At 48.1% G+C, this 24,794-nt stretch overlaps 1 protein-coding gene across 2 annotated transcripts in view; it reads right to left on the bottom strand.

Annotated features, from left to right (window-relative positions):
* The window catches only part of KDM2B (lysine demethylase 2B), a 135,646-nt gene extending 114,952 nt beyond the window's left edge, over positions 1-20,694 (bottom strand). The window contains exons 1-4 of one of the 2 annotated variants that reach the window (XM_051972746.1): positions 19,924-20,694; positions 18,602-18,746; positions 14,953-15,031; positions 11,588-11,634 (exon numbers count right to left, since the gene is read on the bottom strand). In XM_051972746.1, coding sequence (XP_051828706.1) covers positions 11,588-11,634; positions 14,953-15,031; positions 18,602-18,746; positions 19,924-19,956 — 304 coding nt within the window. In that variant the 5' untranslated portion in view covers positions 19,957-20,694. Of the gene's footprint in view, positions 1-11,587; positions 11,635-14,952; positions 15,032-18,601; positions 18,747-19,923 lie in introns of those variants that run through there. The other variant, XM_051972747.1, reaches the window with a different exon arrangement.
* Positions 20,695-24,794: the final 4,100 nt, after the last annotated feature.

The following is a 24,794-nucleotide window of genomic DNA, read 5'->3' as shown; positions in this document are numbered from 1 at the left end:
AAGACAAAGAGATTCATAAAGACAGAGACACACAGAGGGACAAAGACAGACAGAAAGACACAAAATGGCACAGAGACAAAGAGAGACACTGGGAAGAGTTGTAAATTGGTGCCACGCCTTTTCTGTACTTCATTCTAAGGGAGGGCTCAAGGATTGGAAGTGAAGATTAATTTCTGGAAAGATAAAATGAGGGAAAGGGATAAAAAGACTTAAAACTCTAAGATTTCTTCCATGTCCAAATCTCCAATCCCACATCCTAACAAACCTTATTTTCAAATAACAAAAAAGGCTAACACTGACAGAGCAGCCACTCTGGGCCAGGCGCTGTGCTAAGCACTTTACAATTATTTCCCCTTAGTAAGTGTCCTCTCCCCATCCCCCCAGCAAATCCCACCCTCCCATTCTGACTCTCCAAGGGTCGCCAAGCTGCTCAATTAAGCGAGAGACACCAGAAAGACCTGCCCTGAGCCGAGACTCCACACTCCCTCAGAGGGATCTCTTGAGGGATCAATAAGTACCTCCACACAGGCGGTTTTAGCTCCAGACCCAACCCACCTCCCGAAACACTAGCGGATCCTCCCGACTCCCTGGAGATTCCACGTCCAGTCCCGAAAACAGATGATGGAATTCCCTCCCAAACCTGTCCCTCTTCTCGACTTTCTAGGTCAATCCCATCCTTCCAGCCAGCCTCGGGGGCATGATGGAAAGAAGGCTAGCTTTGGGTCCAGAAAGACCTTGGTGAAAATCTTGCCTCTGAGAGACGTTGGGACAAATCATTGAATCGGGAAGATCCGAGTTCAAATTTAGTCTCAGACACTTATCAGTAGTGTGATTTTGGGTAAGTCACTTAATCTATTTGCCTCTGTTTCCTTAATTGTAAAATGGTGGTAATAACGGCAACCTTGCATGGTTGCTGTGAGGATTAAATAAGATAATAACAGGAAAGCATTTAGCTATTATTATTATTACTTAAGGTTTCTCAGCCTCAGTTTCCCCATCTGGAAAATAGGGATAATAACAGGACCTACTTTGCATGGTTGTTGTGAGGATTAAATGACATAATAATAGTACAGTATTTAGCCACAGTAAGCATGACAAATATTAGCTATTATTGCTTTTTAAGCTTTCTCAGCCTCAGTCTTCTCCTCTGGAAAATAGGAACAATAACAGCACCTACCTTGCATGGTTTTTGAAAGGATCAAATGAGATAACTGTAAAGCCTTTAATTAAAATAAGTTCTATATTTTATTGCTGTCCAGTCATTCACTCTTTGTCTCACTCTTTGTGACCCCCTTTGGGGTTTTCTTGGCAGAAACACTGGAGTGGCTTACCAATTCTCCAGCTCATTTTACAAATGAGAAAACTGAAGCAAGAAGGGTGAAGTGACATGTCCAAGGTCACACAGCTAGTAAGTGCCTGAGGCTGGATTTGAACTCAGGGAGATGAGCGAGTCCTCCTGACTTCAGGCCTAGCACTCTGTGCACTATCACATCACCTAGTTGTCCAAGCCTACAAACATATTAGCTATTATTATTTAACTTATCAGCCTTGGTTTCCTCATCTGGAAAATGGGGTAATAATAGCAATACTTCCCAGAGCTACCATGAGGATGAAGTGAGGCAACATGTACACGGTGTTTTGCAAACTTTAAATTTATATAGGAATAAATGGCTATTCTTATTCTTATTCCACTCACCCTGTATCCTAACCTTACTATTGAGTGAGTTTCTCTCACTATTCTCATCAAATCTTTTTGTCCCTTTCCACGGGGGACATATCCGACATCCTTCTGCGTCTTCCTGCCTCATCAGTCCCTCAATTTATATTAAGGTTAATCGGGAACCAAACATCATACTACGTTAAGTTGCCACACAGGTCCTGGAGCGACACAGTAAGTGACCCTCATCGTTACCCACGAGCCACATCCTCATTCTAGCATTTCTCCGCCTTGTGCCCATCAGGCCCAGCCCGGTCCGGGAGGAAGGTCAAGCTGTGACCTCTCGGACATGATTCGCACCAGGCACCCAGGGGCTGGGGCCGGGCCAAAGCTGGTTTCCGGACCTTTCCCGCTGCTCAGTGCCAGGCTCACTTACCCCCAGCCCAGGAAAGGAGTTAATTCCCTAAGAGTGGCCCATGTTCCGCCAGAAGCCAAGGCTTGAGCCGGTGGGGAGGAAGGGAGCAGGGAGCCGCGGTGACTGTATTAGGAGCCGGCGGCGTGTGGGGACAGTGATTTACAGGGATGTTCTGTGCTAAGAATAGCTGCGCCGCTCTGAGCTCCGGGCCCAGATTCTGGACGGGCCACAGCTCCCCAGGTGTCCTGGAAGCCCGGCCTAAGTGGGGGCTGCAGGGACTGCTGAGAGCAGAGCTAAAGGCAAAGTTCCCCATCTCATTAACCATTTCTGGAGCTCTCGAGTCCAGTGGAACACATTAACACCGACAGACACGTCATGGAGGCTGCGTCTGGCTGATAGAGGGCCGGAATTTCGCGGCTAGGAGACGAGTTCATATATGACTTATGGAAGGCTATGACCCAAAGAGCTCACAAACAAAATACACAATTAACCCCTCACTTCCTACGTGCCCTATTCCACCAGTACCTGACACACAGTAGAAGCTTCATAAATATTTATTGGGGCAGCTAGATGGGGCAGGGGATAAATAGAGAGCCGGCCCTGAAGTCAGGAGGACCGGAGTTCAAATCCGGCCTCAGACACTTAACACTTTCTGGCTGTGTGACCCTGGGCAAGTCACTTAACCCCAATTGCCGCAGCAAAAAGCAAAAAAATGAAAATAAAAATAACATTCATTTTTAAAATTTTGAGTTGTATATTTTCTGCCTACCCTACCTCTAGAGAAAGCAAACAATATGATATGGACTGTGCATATGAAGTCAGGCAAAACATTTCTATATTAGCCACAACAAGCATTTTTATTCATTTTTTTTAACTGGCATTTTCTAAAGCATAAGCTACTATGTACTATGTGTTGGGCCCCAAACTGGGGCAGCACTATCTCTGAGACCGGCTCCCCAAAAGCTTCCCACAGAGCCCCAAGTCATTCATCAGTTTCTCCTTCCACAAAATGGGCTTAGTGATACTGGTGCTACTTCTGACAACGAATGAGATCACATAGAAAAAAGTTTTGCCTGATTTATTCCGGCTCTGCCCCAAACTCAGGGTTGTCATAAGAGAAAAAAATCAGATGATATCTATAAAGTGTTTTGGCACACAGTAGGCGCTATATAAATGCTAGCTATTATTATTAGAAGAGATGTTCCCTTTCAAAGTCCGGCCTCCTGGACAGTGTTCAGGATCTTGAGTTACTTCTTCTCTTCCCCCAACTCCAATGTCAAAAACATGCACTAAGTTTACCTCCGGATAGGTGGTCAAATGGCCTGCTGGTCTAGGGGAACGAGACCCACCAGGTATGTCCCTACATCATTCAGTGGGCTGGGGGCTGGGGGTTGGGAGGGGAGGAAGGATGCTCAGGGAGAATTCTACAAGCTGCTTCTTCTTTTTTTTTTTTTTTTTTCCTGAGACAATAATTGGGGTTAAGTGACTTGCCCAGGGTCACACAGCCAGGAAGTGTTAAGTGTCTGAGGGTAGATTTGAACTCAGGTCCTTCTGACTTCAGGGCTGGTGCTCTACCCACTGAGCCCCCCAGCTGCCCCTGAGCTCTCTACTTCTGATTTAGGCCCACAGGCCGAGTAAAGAAAGGAAGGAGACTCTCCCGGAAGCCAAGATTAACTGCCCACAACCGAATTTCTGCCCAGCGTCAATAAAAATGAGCTGGCCCTCTGCCCACATAGACCCCCCTCTGCCCTCAAAGGATTCTTTCTATTTTCAGTCAAAAACATTCATTCAGCATCAGGCCTTGTGCTAAGTGCCCGAAATGTAAAAGGAGACAAAATATATAGTTCCTGCCCTCAAGAAACTTACAGTCTAACAGGGGAGACAACCAACTGTGGGCAAGCCGCTGCAGACAGGGGAAATGGGAAATAATTAAGGGAGGGAAGTTACTAGAGTTAAAAGTGATCAGCAAAGGCTTTCCCAAGAAGATGAGATTTTAGCTGGACCTGAAAGGAGCCAGGGAAGCATGAATTTGGGGTCGGATCTGTGTTCAAATCCCGATTCCAACGTTTTGCAGCTCTGCAGGACTCTGCCGATGTAAAACGCAGAGCAACGGAATCCTCAGGTCATAGATTTCGAGTAAGATTTTACAAGATTCCCTCCCACACACACACTTCATTTTACAAATGAGAAAACTGAGGGCCAGAGAGGTTGGTGGACTGGCAGGAAATGAGTCCTCTGCTGGTCTGAAGTCTCAGAACTTCTCACCAAATATGGAGCCCCCTCCCCCCGGAGCATCCTGTAACCTGGAAGCCTTTCCGGGGATCCCAAAGCCTCCCTCTTCCGGACCCTCAGGAGCTGCTACCACTTGTGGCCCGGGGCCTCTGGGCAAAGGGTTCTGGGAGTCTCAATTCCAGCAGGAATTCCCCGCTTGCAAGCTGAAGCTCAGAGGCCTAAGTAGGCCAGCAGCCTCCATGTTCCCCTCCTCTCCCCTCCCCTGCTCTCCCTTCCCCTTCCCTTCCCTTCCCTCCCCTCTCCTGCCCTCCCCTCCCCTCCTCTCCCTTCCCCTCCCTTCCTCTCCTCCTCCTCCTCCATTTGTATTCTCAGCTCACAGCCCCTGCCTCCTGCTGCACACGCATCAGACAAATTCCAACAGGGGAAATTAATCCTCTGCCCGCCTACAGCTTTCAAGAATCCCCTGCCCCACCCCCTCCCCTCCCCAGGGTCCGGCGTGTGGGGCCCAGGGCCGCTACCCGGGCCTCCAGCTGGCTTAGCACAGTCTATTTTAAAGTCCCATTGAAATAAAAGCCTAGTGTTTGACCCGGCCCGAGGGCACGGGAGGCTCTGACCAGCCCTCCCTCCGGGTCCCAATCAAACAACCATCAGGAAATGCTAGGATTTCCTCCCCTCCCCACCTCCAGGCTTCCGGATAATGGACATCCCCCAGGATCCCCCAGGGTACCAACTCGGCACCAGCCCTGAACAATCTGGAGCAGCCTCCCGGAAGTCCCACTCGCTGCCTTCTCCCATGGGCTGGATCGGGGAGGGGAGGGGGGGAGGAGGAGAAGGGGAGGTAAACGTTCTCCTCTTCCCCCCTTCATGAAAGACCCATTTCCAGCCTAGGGTCAGCTCAAGCATCCCCCCTTCAGGTGTCTCTTCCTGCTCGCCTCCCTTTCCCCACCCCAATTAATTTTTGCCCACTTTGTTATTTTGGATTCACTGATTTATCCACGTGCTGTTTGCATTCAACTGAAACGAATTAGGATTATTTTTAGCATCTGAATCAAGAAACATTTATTTAGCACCTACTATGTGCCAGGGGAGCAGCTAGGTGGCACCATAGTGCACCGAGTCTGTCTTTGGAATAAGGAAAGCTTCTCTTCAAATCCGGGCTCAGACACTTCCTGGCTGTGTGACCCCCCTCAAATCACTTAACCGCAAATGCCTCAGTTACCTCAACTGTAAAATGAGCTGGAAGAGGAAAAGCAAACTACTCCAGTATCTTTGCCAAGAAAACCCCAAATGAAGGCAGCCAGGAAATGCAATGGATGGAGCTTCAGTCTACAAGTCAAGAGGATCTGAATTCAAATTTGACCTCAGATACTTAACACTTCCTAGCTGTGTGACTTTGGGCAAGTCATTTAACCCCAACTGTCAAGGAAGGAAGGAAGGAAAGGAGAGAGGAAGGGGGAAGGGAGGGAGAGAGGGAAGGAGGAAGAAATTAGGAAGGAAAAAAAAGAGCGAGAGATAGAAGAGTAAGAAAAGTTAGGAAGGAAAAAAGGGATGGAAGGAAGAAAAAGAGAAAGAGAAACAGGAAGGAAGGAAGAAAGAAAGAAAAAAGAGAGGAAAAGAGAGAGAGAGAGAGGAAAGGAGGAAGAAAAGAAATTAAGAAGAGGGAGAATAAGAAGGAAAGAGCATGAAAAGGAAAGAGAGAAGGGATGGAAGGAAGAGAAAGAAAATGAAAGAAAAGAAGGAAAAAAGAAAAAGAAAAGGGAAGGAGAAAGGAAGGAAGGAAAGGAGGAAGAGGGGGGAAGGAGGAAGGAAAGAAATTAAGAAGAGAGAGGGAAAGAAAGAGGGAAAGAGCATGAAAAGGAAGGAAGGAGGGGAGAGATGGAAAGAAGAAAGAAAGAAAGGGAGGGAGGGAGAGAGCGGGAAGGAGGAAGGAAAGAAATGAAGAAGAGGGAAAGCATGAATAGGAAAGGAGGAAAGGAAGGATGGAAAGAAAGAGAAAGAGAGAAGAAAAAGAGAGAAAGAAGGGGGAAGGAAGGAAGGAAGGAAGAAAGAGGGAGGAAGGAAGGAAGGAGAGAGGGTAGGAGGGGGAGGGAAGAAGGAAGGAAGGAAGGTAGGCAGGTACCAGTAAAACTTTCAGGTCAGCTTAGCTAGTTTTGGACCAGCATTCCTGGCTTTGGAATCAGGACTTTCCTTCAAATTCCGTGTGACATGAGCAAATTATTTAATATCTCTGGGACTCAGTTGTCTGTTCTGAAAAATGAGGAAACTCAAGCCCCGAGGTCCCTAGATCTGTAGGTTCTAGAGCCTGTGTTTGGGAATTTAAAATCTCTGTGCCTCAGTTTCTTCAGCTGGACTAAATGGTCCCTGTGATGCCCTCGGGTGTGAAGCCTGATTTAATGATCCACATTATACAGTAAGAAAAGCAAAGCCCTCCTTCTGGTCCAGCGAGTCATCAGATGGTCACCAAGCATTTATGAAACACTAAGAGTGGGACCAGGCCCTGCACTGAGCACCAGAGGGAACAAAGACAGACAAAACCAGCACGGTGACTCTGAGTCAAAGGTTCAAATCTGTCTCTGAGACTTGCTAACCCGGAGACTGGACTTGCCCAGGAGCCAGCTTCTTCCTCTGTCACATGGGCTGGGGGTGCCTGAGGTCCCTTCCCCTCATCCTTGGCCCCAAAGCCGGCCCGCTCATTCCCTCCCAGAACATTTCTAAAGGTCGGAAGGCTGCCCATCACCCGGGAACCTCAGGCTACATTCTAGCACCCAGCTTAGCCAGGAAGTAGCTCCCCCTTTCCCTTCTGGGAAATGCAAATGAGATTTAGGCAGTCTGCAGTAAAACCTGTGAAATCCACTGGGAAAAAGAAGGGAATAAAAGGAGTAAAGGGAGTGTGGGGAAGGAAAAGGAAGAAATGAGGAAGGGAAGGGAGAGAAGAAAGGAAGGGAAAAAGAAAGGGAGGGACGGAGGAAAAGAGAGCAGGAGGGAGGAAGGGAAGGAAGGAGGGAGATGAGGAGGAAGGAAGGGAGAAGAGGAAACAGGGAGGAAGAAAAGGAAAAAAGAAAGAACAGATGGGAAAATGAGAACAAATCCAAACAAAAATTTACCAAACAGCTACACTAGAGGGAGATAATTCACTTCCAGGAGACAAAGAAAAAGCTTCACACCTTCCAGAGCTCTCCCAGAAAAGCTCAAGGGGCCTGAGCTCCAGCAAGGCAGCAAGGGGGGGGATAAAGGTCAAAGAGCAGGGTAGCTGACCCCCCCTCCCCCTAGCAAGATAGCTTCAGGAAGGGAAGAGAAAACATTTCAGAGAAGAAAGTCAATAGGGAAATCCCAACCAATTAACACCTAACTTTCCAGTTAACAGCTCCTGGAAATTCTGAGGCTCTCTCTCCCAGGGGCACCCATCACAGACGGAGGTTTGGGGGAAGATTTCCAGAAAACATACGCGTTTCCAGACTGGGGGCTCCTCCAAGAAAGGGCAGTGTTCAGCCCAGGAATCCCCCTCCCACTCCTCCCCAGTGTCCCCGGTACTGAAATGAGATAAAAGAGCCCTTTTAGGCTCTTAGGAGGATAGTGTTAAGCCAACAGAACATGTCATGCAAGGAGACAGCCTGGTAGTGAAAGACAGACAGACCTGAGTTCAAATCCCACCTGAACCCACAGGAGCTGTGGGATCCTGGAGAAGTCACCTAACCAGGATGGTTTCTGAGCAACTCTCTAAGGCCTTACATAGCAGAGAAGGTCCTCAAGGGAAACTGCCTCCATGGATGTCAGAGGTCCTTCCCTCCTTTCTTCTCTCCTTCGTCCCCTTCCTCCCTTCCTTTCTTCCTTCCTCTTCTTTCCTTCTTCCCTTCCTTTCTTCCTCCCTCCCTTCCCTCTTCTTCTTTCCCTCCTTCTCCCCTCCCTCCCTGGTTAACTGTGTTTGCAACACGGAAGACTGATACCTCACCACTGGGGGGACTGCTTGACTTTGATTTTTTCCTCTTTCTTTTAACACATTTCCTACAAGGGACGGTTCATGGTTCCCTGGGTAGGGAAGGTAAGATTAGGGAGATATTCTGAAGTGAAGCTTCAACAAATAAAAAGAGGATTCGATTTAAAAAATACTAACGAGCGATTTCGTCAGCAGAACAAACTCCCCAATGAAGACATTGCCTCTACCAATAAAGGTCAACACCTCGCTATCATTTATAATCTTAAAAGGCTTGGGCCCAGAGAGGTTAAGTAAGTAGTCTAGCATCACAGCAGGACTTGAACCCAGATCTTCTTGGCTCCAGGGTTCTAAAGCTCGCTCTCTTATCCGGGGTGCCATGCTTCCATCCCAAATCAAACATGATACATTTTTAAAATAAAAATAAGGTTGTTTTTTCAATTTTAAAATAAAAAAATGGACTTTTATGCATCATGAAGGCAGGAATCTGAGAGCTGAAGGCGACTGTAACCCAGCGAAGGCTTCAGTGTTGGCGAGAAGTAATGCTGGCCTACGTGCTTCATCGTCACTCATGGAGGGACCCCCGACCTTCCAATGCCCCAGGTTTGCATCCGCAACCTCCATGTCACCCTCCCTTAGTGCCCACAGATCCAATCAGTTGCGACTTCTTACATTTTATTTCCACATCTTCCTCTTCTCTCCACTCACATTGCCACTCCCCACTCTCATCCCCTCTCCTATGGGTTATCACCAGTCTCATCACTCAAGCCTCTCCCTGCTCCGACCCATCTTCCAATTCAGCTGCCAAAGTGATCTCCCTAAGTCACAGATCTGAGCAGCTGTGACCAGTCATCCCCTGCCCTCACTCGATAAACTCTAGTGGCTCCCTATTACCTCTAGGATCAAATATCTACTCCCCTGTTTGGCACTTAAAGCCCGCTCCAACCTGACTCTCAAAACTTACCCTTTCCCTCTCCTCCTCAGGTATCCAACCACAGTATGGGTCCCATCCATCACCTCAGATTATGGCTAGAATGTTTCCCCTCCTCACCTTCAGCTCTTTGAATCTCTAGAATCTTTTATCACAGACTCAGCTGAAATGGCGGCTCCTATAAGAAGTCTTTCTCCATCCTATCATGGCTATCTTGTACCTACTTACAGAAGCACATACACACACACACTCACACACATTCACACACATACACACATGCACACACATACACTCACATACATTCACACACACATACACACATACTCTCACACATACTCACACTCACACACATATACACATACTCTCACATACACACATACACTCACACACACTCACACTCACATATATTCACACTCCTATGGGCTTGTTACCTTCCCCAATCCATTGTAAATTCCTGGAAAGCAAGGACTGATTTAGATTTTTCTTTGTTTTCTCAAATCTTAGCCACGTGCCCGACACATTGTCGGGGCTAAATAAACATTTGTTGACTGAGTGATTGCGGAACTGAATATTTCATGCAGTTACAAAAACATTTATGACGGCTCTTTTAACAGTAGCCCCAAACTGGAAATACCTGTTGAGGGATGGGGAGAACAAGGGGATAAGACACTATTGAATCTTTAAAAATAACCAAAAGGATAATTTCAGAGGAAACTGGGAAGTCCTTGAGGATCTGATGCTGACGGAAGTGAGCAGAAGCAAGAGAACCAGTCACATAACGACAACAATCACAGAGAAAAACCACTTTAAGAAACTTTGCAACGCCAATCGGGGCAAATAGAAACTATGAGTCCAGAAAAATGAAGTCGAAACATGAGATCCCCTTTCCACCCAAGAGAGAATGAACGTAAAACGCAGCAGGAGCCATACATTTGGGGGCATGGTCAATGTGGCAATGTTTTGCTAGACCATGAGTGTTTGTTGTGAGGGTTTTGATTAATATGTTTTTAACTGTTCAATTTGGAAAGACAGTGAGAGGGAGAGAAAATGCAAAAGGCAGGAAGGAAGGAAAGGAGGGAGGGAAGGAAGAAAGGAAGGGAGGAACAAGGGAAGGAAGGAAGCAAAGAAGAAAGGAAGGAAAGAGGGAAGGAGGGAAGGAGGGAAGGAAGGAAGGAAGAAAGGAACTTTTAAAGCATGATTCCATTTTAATCCCTTCCAATTAATGTCATTAGCTACGAGTGCTCTTATTCCTTTTGGAAACTCTCCTTCCCTTCCATCTTCAGCCTTCAAACTTCCTCTTTCCCCTTGATCATTTCATAAAACTCTAGTCCTTGACAAAGCTCAAAATCTCTTCCATGTCTTCTCGAATTAACCCAAATCTACCTGCCACTGTAAAGTCCACAAATTCCTGGGCACTTCTGTATTTGGAATGGTCTCCCATAATACGTACATCTAGAACACAGATATTCATTCATCTTCCCTCTCTGTTGCACTATCCACTTCTGGCAGAACAAGAATCAATTTCTAAGAAGCCCCAAGGACTCTCTGGGATCCACAACTTGTCAAGAACCTTAATCCAAGCCAATGCCCTGTTGGGAACATCTACCGGGCCAAGGGCCAATCTGAGCAGCGGGCACTCAAAGAAACTGAGAAAAAGAGAGACGAGTTTCCTGAACCTGGAAAGTGCAGCCTCAAGGGAGAAAAAAGTCACTTTCCCAGGGACTCAGGAACAATCTGTATTGCCCCTAAGTCCTGGAAGGCTCACAGTGGATGAGCTGGAACATCCTAGGAAGAGAGAGGGAGAACCCTGGGCTAGATTCTGGTCTCAGTACTGTGGCTGACCCCTCCTCTCTAAAAAGTGTGTGGTTAGAAAGCGCTGACATCCCTGTTCTAAGGCCCCTCCCAAGCTGACATTCTGTATTCCAACGATTCTCTCAAGCCTGATACTCTACGTCCTAAGGCCCCAAACAATCCTGACATTCGGAGACCCCTCCAGCCCTAACAATTTCCTGGTTTAAGGTCTCTCCTACCTCTGACACAATCCCTTTTAACGCTGACACTCGAGTTCTAAGGGCCCCTTTTAGCTCTGACCTCTTCCTGTTGCCATTACTCTACTGGACACTGAAGGAGACTTCTACTTCATTCTACAACAATCAAGCCACACTCCAGTTCAATTTTTCCTGAGGCTGGTGTCAGCCCCCGTCAAACTGTCTCTTGGAAAAAGATGGCGGCAATACCCACAGGACCAAGGGCCGACCGTTCCCTTCAGTTTCCTCTGCCCTTACCAGCTAGATTGTATGTGACCAACCATTTCTTCCCCACCACCTCCCGGGGACCCCCGTGCCTACCCAAGTCACCAAAGGGCTTTTATCATTTTTTTATTTTTTCCAGAAAAGAAAAAGGAAATAGCCAGTCACTTACCCACTAGGAGTTTGACATCCCGGACGGTAAAATCAGGGTCGGGCATCCTGGAGGTGACAAAAGGAACCAGATAAGAAGCTAAGTAAAAAAAGCCCAGGAGTCAGAGTTTCAGAGCTAGAAGGAACCTCAGGGGTCCTTGAACTCCAGCTCAATCCTGAAAGGATTCCCCACCTGTCACACAGCCATCCCACTTCTGCCCTGCGAGCTCCAGTGAAGGAGAAATGGATGATGTCCCACAAGGACCCATTCATGTCACATGTAGACACTTCTTATTTTCAGACAGTTTTTCCTCAAGTCTAACCTAAAACTGGTCTTTGTGGATTCTATTCATTACTTCCAGAAACCCACTGAGTTCTCAGGTTCTCTACCCAACAGCCCATTGTAGCAGGACTTGAGATCTTACACGATCACAGACGGAAAGCTTGAAGAGCCCCAAGTCATGGAACCAAGCATTCCGGAGTACCAGAAACCAGAGGAAGAGGTGACTGGGAGATGGTTAACAAAATAAATAAAAAATATGAGAGAACATAGACAATGCTAATATGTGATTTTCTAAGCCAATATGCAGGCCAGCTGAGTCTGTGATAAAAGATGCTAGAGATTCAAAGAGCTGAAGGTGAGGAGGGGAAACATTCTAGCCATAATCTGAGGTGATGGATGGGACCCATACTGTGGTTGGATGCCTGAGGAGGAGAGGGAAAGGGTAAGGTTTGAGAGTCAGGTTGGAGCGGGCTTTAAGTGCCAAACAGGGGAGTAGATATTTGATCCTAGAGGTAATAGGGAGCCACTAGAGTTTATCAGCAGAGTTTGGAAGGAAACAATTTTCTGAGCAGCTCCTGGTGTTCTGAATGGTGCAGACCAGTCAATGAATGGGAAAGGAGCAGGTCCCCAAAAGTGCCAATCTTGAACTCAAGGGCTAAGCTACTTCCTTCTACTAACACTCTTGGCTGCTCTCCTTTCCAGGCAGCCTGTCCCAGGGCTGCTCTTTCCTCTCCATCAACTACCTGATCTGCTACAGCCAAATCCAGAAGAAAAATTACCGACTTCCCACCTCTGCCCCACAGTAGAAAAAGGAAGGAGAAGGCAGAAATCACAGAAATCATAGACCTAGAACAGCGCTTCTCAAATTTTTTTTGGCCTTAGGAACATGACTTACATTATTGGAGACCTTCTAAAAAGGGTTTGTTTACACAGATTATATCTCTCAATATTTATCATTTTAGTACTAAAAATGTCTTATTGGTTATAAAAAGAGTCTTGACCTCAAGGACCCTTGGAAAGGTTTATACTTTGAGAATTATATCTTCCAATATTTAACATATTAGAACTAAAAATGTTTTCAGTTAAAAAGAGAATCTTGACCTCAAGGACCCTTGGAAAGGTTTACACTTTGAGAATCACTGACTTAAAATTGTGGAAGGAAACTTGGAAAGACTGACTGTTCCCCATACAAGATACTCCCATCTCCCACTTCAATCTTTGTACTGGAAAGCTCTCACTACTCAATTCCATCTCTTAAAAGTTCCTAGTTTCTTTCAGGACTCAGCTGACTCCTAATTTAGACTGTAAACTCCCTGAGGGCAAGCCTGTCTTTTGCTACCTTATATGTATGTATGCTCAGCATACAGCAGGCACTTAATCTATATTTATTGAATTGAATTATACTTGAACTACAAACTCTGGAGAAGTCTTTCCACTCTCTCCCTTGATTCCCAAGTTATACTGTACCTGTCTTGAATATACCTATATTTTATATATATATACACACACACATACATATGTATATACACACAAATATATATTAAACATATTTTATATACATATACATTATATATATAAAATATATATATATTATACACACATATATTTTATATATATATATTATGCACACCTATACTTTATATATATTATACATGCATATATATATATTTATATACCATATATAATATATATATAAAATATATATATTATACACACATATATATATTATGCACACCTATACTTTATATATAATACACGCATATATATATATTTATATTATATCATATACATATATATTCACAGATGTGTCTCTTTAGAATGTGAGCTATATGAGGGGAAGGACTGTGGTGTTTGACTTTATATCCTCAGCACTGAACCCAGTGTCTGGCACACAGCAAGCACTTAATAAAGACTTGCCGACTCATGATTCATTGACAGAAACCACAAGTTAGATCTGGATCAGAGACATTCTAGAGGGTGGGGGTGGGGAAAGGGAGCTCAAATACCTGCTTTTCCTTGGGGCTTCACAGATCTCTTGTACATGTTTCTCCCCTGGGACTTCCTCTCCTCACTCCCATCCCCTAATTCCCACCAGGCCACTTGCTGAGCCAGAGAGGTTATTGGGAGGGGGAAGGGGAGAGCACATCTTCAAAGGGATTTGTCATCATTAAACCATAATGGCTGTGGCAGTATTAATTAGACTGGTTCTGTGATTTCACTGACATGGGGAAACTCTCCTGAATGGGGACATTCCTGTTATGGATGCAAGTTCGCATCTTTGAGGCAACTTACAGCATTAAAAAGTTGCCCCGTATTAACGAAGAATAAATAGTGACCCGGCTGATTTGAGTCCGAACTCCCCAGAATTAAGGATCAGGGTTCAGAGAGCTCCTGATGCTGGACACGAGAGACATGAATGATGGGATTGGAGCCTCCTCCCTCTGTCCGCTCTCCAAAGGCAGAAACCAGTTCTTCCACCCTGCACTTTCCCAGCCCAGATATCCAGCTGCTCTCACCTCCCTCCCTCTCTCTTTCTGGGTTTTGACAGATCTCAACGTGAAAGAATGTAAGGGGGAGTGGGGGGGGAAGAGGAGGCAAGCTGAGAGAGGGAGACAGGAAAACAAGCCCCCTAGCAAGCGACCCAGAGAGAGAAAGGTAAAGTCAGAATATTCCCCAGGATACAAGGTGAGGGGGGTCCCAAGGGGGCAAACGCAGGTCCACATCTGGAAAGTGGTCTTCAGCCAACCTCCTCATTGGGACATGGAGCTCGGTTTCTGTCCTAGGAAAGCCCTGTTTTGGGATTATCTTAAAGGGACCCCTGGGGATGGTCCGCACCAGCCAGTCACATCTTCCAGTCCAATGAGAAAAATAACATGAACCGATATATAGGAATATAGAAACAGACACAATGGATGGAGGTCTGAGGGAGAGGCTGCAAACTGAACAGTACTTAAGAAAATGCAGCTCGACTAGAGATCGCTGCTGTGCTTGGGCCAGCTCCTTTTCAAAAGGGCCAACCCTATTCACTCCTTTTGCCCAGTGTCAGAAAACTTGGCAGCCGGGAAGATGCAGAGGGAGGGAGAAAACATGTAACATAGACTTACTTAATTCCTAGTCCATCGGGGTTTGGGAAGACCAAAGGCACTCTCAAGGCTTCTCTCTGTACGTACTCAAAGTTGAAATCTGAACATTTGGATTAAAGCAAATAGATCAATACACAAAGGAATGAAGGAAATTTCCATTCTGCCATACGCCCCCAGTGAGATTTGAGCTGCTTTGCCTCCCTGTGCCTCGGTTTCCTTTTAGGGAAAAGGAGGCAATTAGACTACATGGCGGTCTCTAGAGTCTGTACCTCAGCACAGGCTGGTCCCCATGATCAAAATGCACCCCTCTACACATCTGCCTCTTATAATCCCTAGATCCCTTCAAGGCAGAATTTATGTGCTACTTCCTACCGGAAGCCTTTCCCAATCCCCATAATCCTTAGGGCTCCCTCCTTCCTCCCCATAATTCTCGGTTGACAGGTTACATTCCCCCTGGAGGATGAAAGTTTCTGGAGAATAAGGATTCTTTTTCATGTTGCATTGGCAGCCCAAGAACCTATCACAGTGCTTAGTCCACAAAAGGCCTTTAAGAAACACAGCTAAGGGGGCAGCGAGGTGATGCTGTGGACAGAGCACCCAGCCCCGAAGTCAGGAGTTCAAATCTGAACTCAGACACTTAACCACTTAGCTGTGTGGTCCTGGGTGAGTCACTTAACCCCAGTTGCCTCAGCAAGAAAGAAAAAAACATAGCTAAGTGTCACAGTGACTAGGAGCAGGCTCAAGTTCAAATCCCAACTGAGAAACTTAGCTCTGTGATCCAGGGCAAAGTCACTTAACTGCTGTCTGCCTCAGTTTCCTCAAATGTAAACTGGGGATGAATAATGACATCTACCTTCCAGGACTCTTCTGAATCTAAAATCTATGCTCCTAAGAACCTTCAAGGTTCCTTCCAGCTCCAAGTCGATTTCCCAGCTGGATAAACCAAGGCTTCTGGGCATCAGAGGGGAGATGGCTGTTGCCTGAAGAAACAGCCCAGATAAGCAAAGCCCAGACTGCTTCTCTTCCTACTCCGTCATTCCTAAACCCACTGGTCAGAACTAGTCCAGAAACACCCTGTAGTGGGGGGAGGGGGGAGGAAGGGAGCCTAGAGCTATGGCCGGTGTCAGGGTGGAGCCCCAGACCCAAGCTAGTAGAGAAGCCCTTCCCAGCCCTGCCTGACACCTGGATGGATGTGCAGAATAGGAAAGAAAGCTCGGAGGAGGGCTCCCATTGTAGCCCCAGATCTCTGAAGGCCTTATTGTAATTGCCTGCATAGTGAAGGGGAGGGGAAGTGAGCCGTTTCCCTGGAAACTATGTATTTGGTGCCAAAATAACCAGGGAGTTTAGGTACAATTCTGTTGTCTTGACAGTGTCAATTCTGCTACATCCATCACGTATTTCCTTCCACCTAGAGGGCTAGCTAAAGGTTTTGGGGGGGATTGGGTTCTTTGGGAGGGCGAGTGAAGAGAGTTAGAGAGAGGGAGCCAGAAGTCTCAAGTCTTTAAAAATCCACAGGTGGCAGGTAATCCCCTCTCCTCATCCCAAAGCTGATCTGGGTTTCTCTCCTCTAAACCCCCTCCCCTCTCCCCCAAATTTCAGAGAACAGGGTTTTGAATTCGTTTTTTTTTCCTCCAATGAATGAACTTGTTCCTAAAAAGACTAAGGAGTGCCTTCCTTTGAGCCCCACACCCAACACATTCACACTTCTGGGAGAAGTTAAGTCAGAAAGATAGGGCTAAACTCTTAAGCAAGAGATAGGATAACGGATCCCACCCCCACCTTCCCTACACACGCCCATCCCCACAAGGCAAATGTCACTCCGGTCATCCCAGCCCTAGGGACGGATGAATAAACCCTTTTCTCCGGTTCAGGGGCCCGGAGTGCAGTGAGATGGAAGAGGTCTCAGCTAAGATTCAGGCTCAGGACCGGGACACACACTCTCCCCTCCCCCCAACTCTCCCAACCATACCAGGGGCAGTTTCCCTGGGGGCAGGTCACCCGGAACTCCACACCAGCCCACTTTCAGAGAGAGGATAAAAAGAAAACAGAGAACCAGCAAAGAGCGAAGGGGTGGCCATTTTCAGAGCCTCGAGGGCTCAAATATTCAGGATTAAGAAGGGCAGTACAAAAGTTTTAACAACTGAAAGCTCAGGGTAACAAGATGCAGCTGAAAGAGGCCGGGATTGGGAGTCAGAAGACTTTAACTACCAAATGACCCAGAGTTTCTTTTTCCCATTCCCAACCGCACCTGGAAAGACATGACACCGCCTCCCCCCTACTCAAGGTCACGGCAGCTCCAGAAAGAAATCTCCATAGATTTAAGGGAGAGATCTCTGTGGCGCCAGCTAAAAGAGTCCTCCCCCACCCCCAACACCTCCCCAGGTCAGCAATTCAAAGACGCCAGGCCAGGCTTCTTGGGTCATCCTCAAGAAGCTCCAGAGGTGCTAGAAGATCCTCCCGGGAAAGGAAGCTTCTCAATTTCTCTGTCCCCTCCCCCCTCCCGCCCCAAGGTTTGGAAAGGGTGGCGAACTAACGAGAAAGTGCAATGGGCAGAAAGGCCGGGAAGAAAATCCTCCCAGTCCGGAGCTCTTAGGCCCAGCCCCAGGGGCCCCGCACACAACTTCTAAGGACTAATGCAAGATGAGGTTCAGCCTTTCCCAGAGTGGACAGGGAGGCGGAATCGTGCAAACGAGCCAGCAGCTAAAGTCGTAGGAATTTAGTTTAAAAGACAGGGGACAAAAGAAAATGAAATGGAGGCTATCTGTAGAAAATGAAAAGGGTTTTCTTTTCTTTGATAAATAGGGGTAAAAAAATCAAATCAGAAAGAAAACGCCATGATAGAAAAACTGGGGGTGCGAAGGCATGGAATCCCCCCTAAAAATGTGCAAAAAGATTGGCTGAGCCTCTGCTGCTGGGCTCCGGGCGGGCTGAGGGAGTACCCGAACAGTCTCGGACCGGCCGAAAGGCGCACAGGGCGCCGGGCTCCGGAGCAGGGAGCTGTCCCGGTCTGGATCGACTTCCAGGCGACCAGGCTCAGGTGCGGGGGCCGGAAGGAAACCCACAAAGCCGGGCTATGTCTTCTACCCCTTGAGGGCTCGGGCCCTATCTCCCTTAGGATCTCGGGCTGGGAAGGAGAAAAAAGCTGCCGGTGGACACACGGGCAGAGAGGAGGGAGAAGGGAATGCGGGGCCCGGAGAGCGCTCGGGGTTGAGGGCGAAGCCAGGATTGCACCAGCCGGCCAGGGAAGCCCGCAGGAGATCGGCAGAGGAGACAGCCCAACTAAGCGGACTAGACGGCCTGGTCCAAGGCGCGCAGCCCCCTCCTCCCCAGCTCGGGACCAGGGGCACCAGGGTGCCCGGGTGACGGGCACAGAGCCGGCCTAGGCCCCACTGGGCCACCCACCCCTAACCCCCGGCCGTCACCCTTCCCCCAGCCCACACCCTCCCCCCTCCCCCCCACGGCTCAGCCTCCTTTCGTCACCGGATCCCCTGGAATGGGGGACAGGAGCGCGAAATACAAACCAGCCACAGCTTTCCCACGTGCGCGCACGGCCGACTGGGATGTTCTGGGCTGGCCTGGGCTGCTCGGCAGCGTCCGGCCCGGGACCCCCGGGTGCCAAGCAAAGAGGCAGGAGGAATACGAGAGGTAGACTACGCGGGGTCAGGCTCACCTTTGCCGTCCATGGCTCGCACGAAGTCCCCCCGATACTGGTGGCTGCGTAATTTCTCCTCCAGGCTGAAGCCCCTGACGCTCACAATCTCCTCCACGTCCGAGGAATCCTCATTCTCGTCATACCCCTGACGGTTGATTGAACGCTGCGGGGACCCAAGCCAGAGACCCCGCGGCGTTACTGCGGGGTGCAGGGAGGGTGTCCCTTGGGTCTGCCAGCCCGCAGCAACTCGACCCAGCGGGCAGGTGCAGACGCAGGGCACCCACACAGTGACCCCCCCCCCCGGCCGACTCCCCAGGAGAAATCACCTTTACAATCAGGGTGGGGGCCCGGGGGTTCTCCCCCCTCGAAAAGCCAGCCGGAGGGAAAACTCGCCCACAGCCATTTCTTATTAGTCCCTGCCGGATAATCGAGAGAGACGGGACCCTCGGGCAGTTGGCCCCACCCGTACTACTTTGGGGGTGTCCCCCTACTCTGCGACATCACCCCACCAGTAGAAGCCGCGGGCCGAAGCCCGGGTTATGTAAACTAAAAGGGCTCTCCAGGCAAGGAAAAGCCAAGCGCTCCGGCCGGACGGGGCTGGGGGGCGCCGCGAGGGGGGTTGGAGGTGAGGGGCCTGGAGGTGGGCTGCTCGGGAGGGGGGAGTAGGCCCCGAGAGCTTGCAAAGCCTGGCCCGGTAGCAGCGGGTGGCGGCGGCTCATTGGGCGCTGGACCGGGGTGGAAGAAAGGGAGATCTGGTTATGGGGAAGCGAGGTGCCCCCAAGGGCCTCCGGGGAGCCGGGCAGCTGCAGCACATTGAGCTCGTCTGCGCCCGCTCGAAGAATGGGGGGGGGGGAGAGCAGGGACTGGAGAAAGGTGGCCAGCCGCTCACAAAGCTCCCACTGGGGACCCCAACACACCAGCAGCTGCCTCCATCCACTGCTCATTCCCCCCCACCACCACACACACATACACACGCACGCGGCGTGGAGGGACATTCCCCCACCCCTTTCCCCACATCTCCAGCTCTACAACCCTCCCACACACACCCCCCCATCACCACCACGCTGGCGAGTCCTAATCCCCAGCGATCGCCCCCCACACCCGGTTCCCACTCAGGCAGCCACCTCCCCCAGCTGCCCTCCCCACCTAAGTGTCTGAGCTGGGGGGGCCAAGAGTAAACTGCCTGCTTCCTTTTGCATGCAATTTATTATTTCTTTTCCGGTCCTCTTCAACACACGGAAAGGAAAGAGAACGCAGGAGAGGAGAGGGGGGAGGAGGAGGAAAAATTAGAGATCTATAATATACAGACACAGATTAAAAAAAAAAAACCAGCTACACACCAATCTTCGTCCAGAGCCTTTCTCTGCCTCCATTTTTTTTGGGAGAGTTCACCAATTAATTGGCAACACTCCTGCCCCCTGCATTTTGGCCCCGAGGGGGAAGGAAGAAGGACCGAAGGAAACAAAACAAAAACAGAATCTGAAAGAAAAAGAAGCCGAAAAAAAAAAAAGCCCCAGCCGAGATCTACAAAGTTTTTTGCACCAACACTTTGGGGAGATCCGTTTTGCAAAGTCCTAGGAAACCATTTTCACTGGGGAGGGGGGGGAGGAGGAGGGCGGCGACGTCATAATCCCCGGAACGTAAACATTGTTGCCGATCGCGTTCGGAGCAGGGAGGCTCGGCCGGGAAGGGCGGGGGCGGGGGCAGAGAGCGGAGGGGGGGGGGTGAGAATTCGGCCGGGCGGGGGCGGAGGCTGAGGCTGCCGCGGGAGAGAGAGCCCGGAATGCACCGGGCGGGCGGGCGCAGCTACTGGCTTCCCATTGCTGGGTTTGGTGGTCGGGTCACGAGTGTGCAGCAGGCAGCACGCCTGCGCCGCCGCCGAGGGCTGCGGGGACTTCTGAGGGTTCCGTTGGCCCCTGGGTTGCTGCAGCCGGGAGGGGGGGAGGCGGGAAGGGAGGGGCAGACTACTGGAGCACCCCCACCCCCAGACCTGGAGCCTCCCCTTCCCGGCTGCATCCCTCCCCCCCTCCCACATCTATCCCAGGATATCCCATCTCTAGGCTCCCAGCCTTTGCTCAGCCCGTCCCTCGTGCCTGCCCCCCGGTTTTAGAATCCCGTGCTTTTTTGGAGTGGGCTCTAGCACCGCCTTTTGCAGGAGTTTCCTCCCCACCGAAAAGCGTCTTGTGTGCACCCATTGTCCCTTCTAAAAAATGGGCTGGTTCCTTGAGATTTATTTGTGTTTTGTTTTTTTTTTCTTTCTTTACATCCCTGAGTCCTGCACAGTACCTGGCACACATGACTTTAGAAAGTCAGTGAACACTTATTAGGCGCCCATTGTTCCAGGTACTGTGCTAAGTGCAAAGCAGAGAACAGAAGCTCACCTTCTAAAGGGGCAGGTAAATAATAATGCACATGCTATGGACAAATATCGGATCGACTGGAAATCATCCCCAGGGAAGATCCTGGAATGAGGGGGATCCGCAAGGGCTTCTGGTGGAACTGGGGATTTTAGCTGGGACCTGAAGGAAGCCACTCAATACTCGGGGAACAGATGGGGAAAACAGTTCTAGGATCAACAAGGAGACCCCGGTCGCTGAAGCGAGTCTGCCACAGAGATGACTTTAAAAAGTCAATGAACACTTATTAGGCGCCCACTCTTCCAGGTACCGGGCTTAGTGCAAAATATAGAGCCATTTTTTTTTTTTTTAAGAAGCTCACCTTCTAAAGGGACAGGTAAATAATATGTATATGCTACAGACAAATACAGGATCCACTGGAGATCATCCTCAGGAAAGACTAAAATGAAGGGGATCCATGCAAAGGTTTTTGATAGAACTGGGAATTTTAGCCAGGACTTGAAGGAAGCCACTTAGTCCTTTGGGAACAGATGGAAAAACAGTTCTGGGGTTAGCAAGGAGACCCAGATGGCTGAACTGAAGACTACATGGAAGTGGGGAAGAGGGTCTTCAATTATACAGACAGTTAATAAAGCTAATAATCATAAACTAATATCGATGGATGGATCTTCACAGACACTCATTATCATCCTGTTTACTGACTAACTAGTTTCCTTAACATTTTCTACAGGAAGTTTTTTCCCCCTACCTCCTCTTAATCCCTTGTGAACCATTTCCTATTTATTCTTCGTACTTTGCTTTGTACATCTTTGTTGACCTGTTGTCTGTCCTGTTAGACTGCAAGCTCTTTGAGAGCAGGCGTGTAGTAGGCACTTAATTATTGAATTAGCTGGAATTGAAGTTATTAGGTAGAGTATCAAAGCTGGCAAACTAATGAGTAAGACAGGATTCGAACCCAATGCCTCCACAGTGATCTATCTGCCTCCACAGAGCCCTTGTTTTGAAAGGAAGAAAATAGTACTAAGTGGAGTGAGAGACAGGGGGAAAGAGGGTTTGGAGAGATTTTTCTAAAGCAGGAGCACCTGTGTTCAGGAGGTGTGTACTTTTGCTCAGGCCCAGATCCAGCAGTCCACAGGTTCTCAGCTCTCAAAGAGCTTCCTAAGTGAAATGAAAGACCCCCAAAATGCAGGCCCTGCAGGGGCAGGCCAGACTGGGCAAGCATTTATATTCTTAGATTGTGTCTCTCCCAGTAAAGCCCTCTGAAATCCCATCATTCCCAAGAGTCTGGCCCAGCAGGCCTGCTTTCCACTCCTCTCACATGATCATCCCATCACCAGCCCACTGGCCTTTGTCCAGACGGATCCCTTCCACCATTGCCCCCTCTTAGAATCCCTGGCTTTCTTCAAAATTTCAAGACCCACCTCCTTCACGGAGCCCATCAACCTTCACAAGACATCCCTCTTTATTACATGGTAATTTATTCTGTATATATTCTATATCTAGGTTCAGAATATGTTTGGATGTTTACATATCCTTTCTTAGACAGTTTCATAGCATTTCCATAATTGAATGCAAACTCCCTGAGGGCAAGAACTAGGTGTTTTGTTTTGGGTTTTATTTCTTTTGGGGTATTGATTGATTGATTTTAGGGTCTTTAGATTCCCAGCATCTGAATATTAGACAAAGTCTGGAAGACCAAGATTCAAATCCTGCCTCAGAAACTTGCTACCTGTGTGACCCTGGGCAAGTCCCTTTAGCTCTATTTGCCTCAATTTCTTCAGCTAATAAATTGGGGATAATATGAGCTAGGGGATAAAATGAGATAATATTTGTACTTTGCAAACCCTAAAGCGCTCTCTTGTTATAAATGGGTGAATGGACAGATGGATTGGAGGTTCTCCAGCGTGATATCAATAGAGCCCAATCTCTGGCAGGTTTCCCTCAAGCTGGAAAGGCTTCTAAGACAGACCCCATATTGGATTATATCTTTTATTCATGGCCAAATTGGAAGAGGCATGGATCTGGAAAATTGGCCACCAGCTGATGAATTGAGGGGGGCAAATGGCCACCCAGGGCCTGTCTACAAAGGTAAAGGCAAGGTTAGGTTCTGCATGGATAATGGATTCCCCTTCAGTGATTAATTTCACAGATCCTGATAGCTTTAGGAGTCTGTGTTGTATTCTCGTCAACAACCTGGACTTGGCTGGGGATAGATAGGAGAGATCTACCTTTGCAGTGAGATGATGGGGGTTCAAAGCCCAAATCTGCCATCTGCCACCTATATGATCTCAGACAAGCCACGGGACTTCGACTCCTATCCTGTGCTAGAAGCTGAGGCTTCATTCCTGCCTTCAAGGAGCTTCCCTTCTATTGGGGGGATTTAAGATTTACAGAAATAGATTCATGGTGGATCAGGGAGGGAAAGGAGACTGGATTTGAAACCCGACTGGATTTTGATCTTGATTCCAGGTCTTTCCACTTTGTTCTACCTAACCGATGGTTACTGAGGATACAAACACACACACATATGTAACAGTCCTTGCTCTCAGGGAGTTTGTTCTCTATTAGGGAAATGACATGTAAGCAAAACAATAAAAATAAGAGTAAACAAAGAGTAAGCCAAAATATATAGGGAATAAAGAATGAAGCAATGCAAGGGCAGTGATGGTTCTTGTAGCTGAAAAAAGTGGAATAGGGGTTGTATGGGCCTTGGAGGAAGCAGAGATGACACGGGATTCGATCCCAAGCCATCACGCCACCACTCCAGATGGCATCCTGTGTGAAAGGCAGAGGGGGGAAGATGGTATGTCAAGTTCAGAGAACAGGCAGTTTGGCTGGAACATGGAGTGCATGAAGAGGAGCAATAAAAAGAGGCTGGAAAGATAGATGGGCGCCAGAATGGGGGAGGAGCCCTCAAATGCCAGGCAAGGAATGATTTTGGCAGTTGTCTGGAAGACAAATTGGAAAAGAGGAAAGACTGGAGGCAGGGACACTGACTAGGGAGCTATAGATCATAAAAATCTCAGAGACCATCTAACCCAACTCCTTCATTAAAGATGAGAAAACCGAGGCACTAGGAAATTTAAGCAACTTGGAATTGGTCATACAATGGTAGAATTAGGGTTAGGATCCAGTGCCCTTCCCATTGTTTCAAGCTGTGTCCCCTTCATTGCAGTTGTTAGGGAAAAAGGGAAGAGGACACGATGCTTCTTTAATTCCTGAACTAGAGTGGGGGCCCTAGTGCACACAAAGAAGGATATTTGGTTTTTGTTGTTGTTGTTGTTTTGTTTTTTAAATTTTTTATTATAGCTTTTTATTTACAAGATACATACATGGGTAATTTTAGCATTGACCCTTACAAAATCTGAAGAAGGATATTTGTGACAATAAATAAGTGAGGCAGCTAGGCAGTCCTCTGGATAGAGTGAAGGTTCTGGAGTCAGGAAGACCTGAGTTCAAATATAGCCTCTTAGACATTTCCTAGCTGTGTGACCCTGCACTTTAACCTTTTTGCCTCAGTTTCCTCATCTATAAAATGAACTGCAGGGGAAAAAAATGGCAAACCACTACAGTATCTTTGCTAACAAAGCTCTAAACGGGGTCACCAAGAATCAGCTGTGACTGAATTAGAATGACATCTGCAGGTAAGCACGGAGAAGGAGATTTCAAACACTAAATACTTGTTAGCAAGACTGTGTAATAACCATCTATGATAGACTTAGCTCTTCTCAGCAATACATGATCTAAGACAGTTCCAATAGTCTTGAGATGGAAAATGCCCTCAGCATGAGGAATGAAGAACTCTGGAGACTGAATGTGGATCGAAGCATCATTTTCACCTTTTTTTTAAATTT

Source organism: Antechinus flavipes, chromosome 1 (genome assembly GCF_016432865.1).
Source record: "Antechinus flavipes isolate AdamAnt ecotype Samford, QLD, Australia chromosome 1, AdamAnt_v2, whole genome shotgun sequence".
NCBI classification, from domain to species: Eukaryota; Metazoa; Chordata; class Mammalia; order Dasyuromorphia; family Dasyuridae; genus Antechinus; species Antechinus flavipes.
This window is presented reverse-complemented; position numbering and strand designations above follow the sequence as displayed.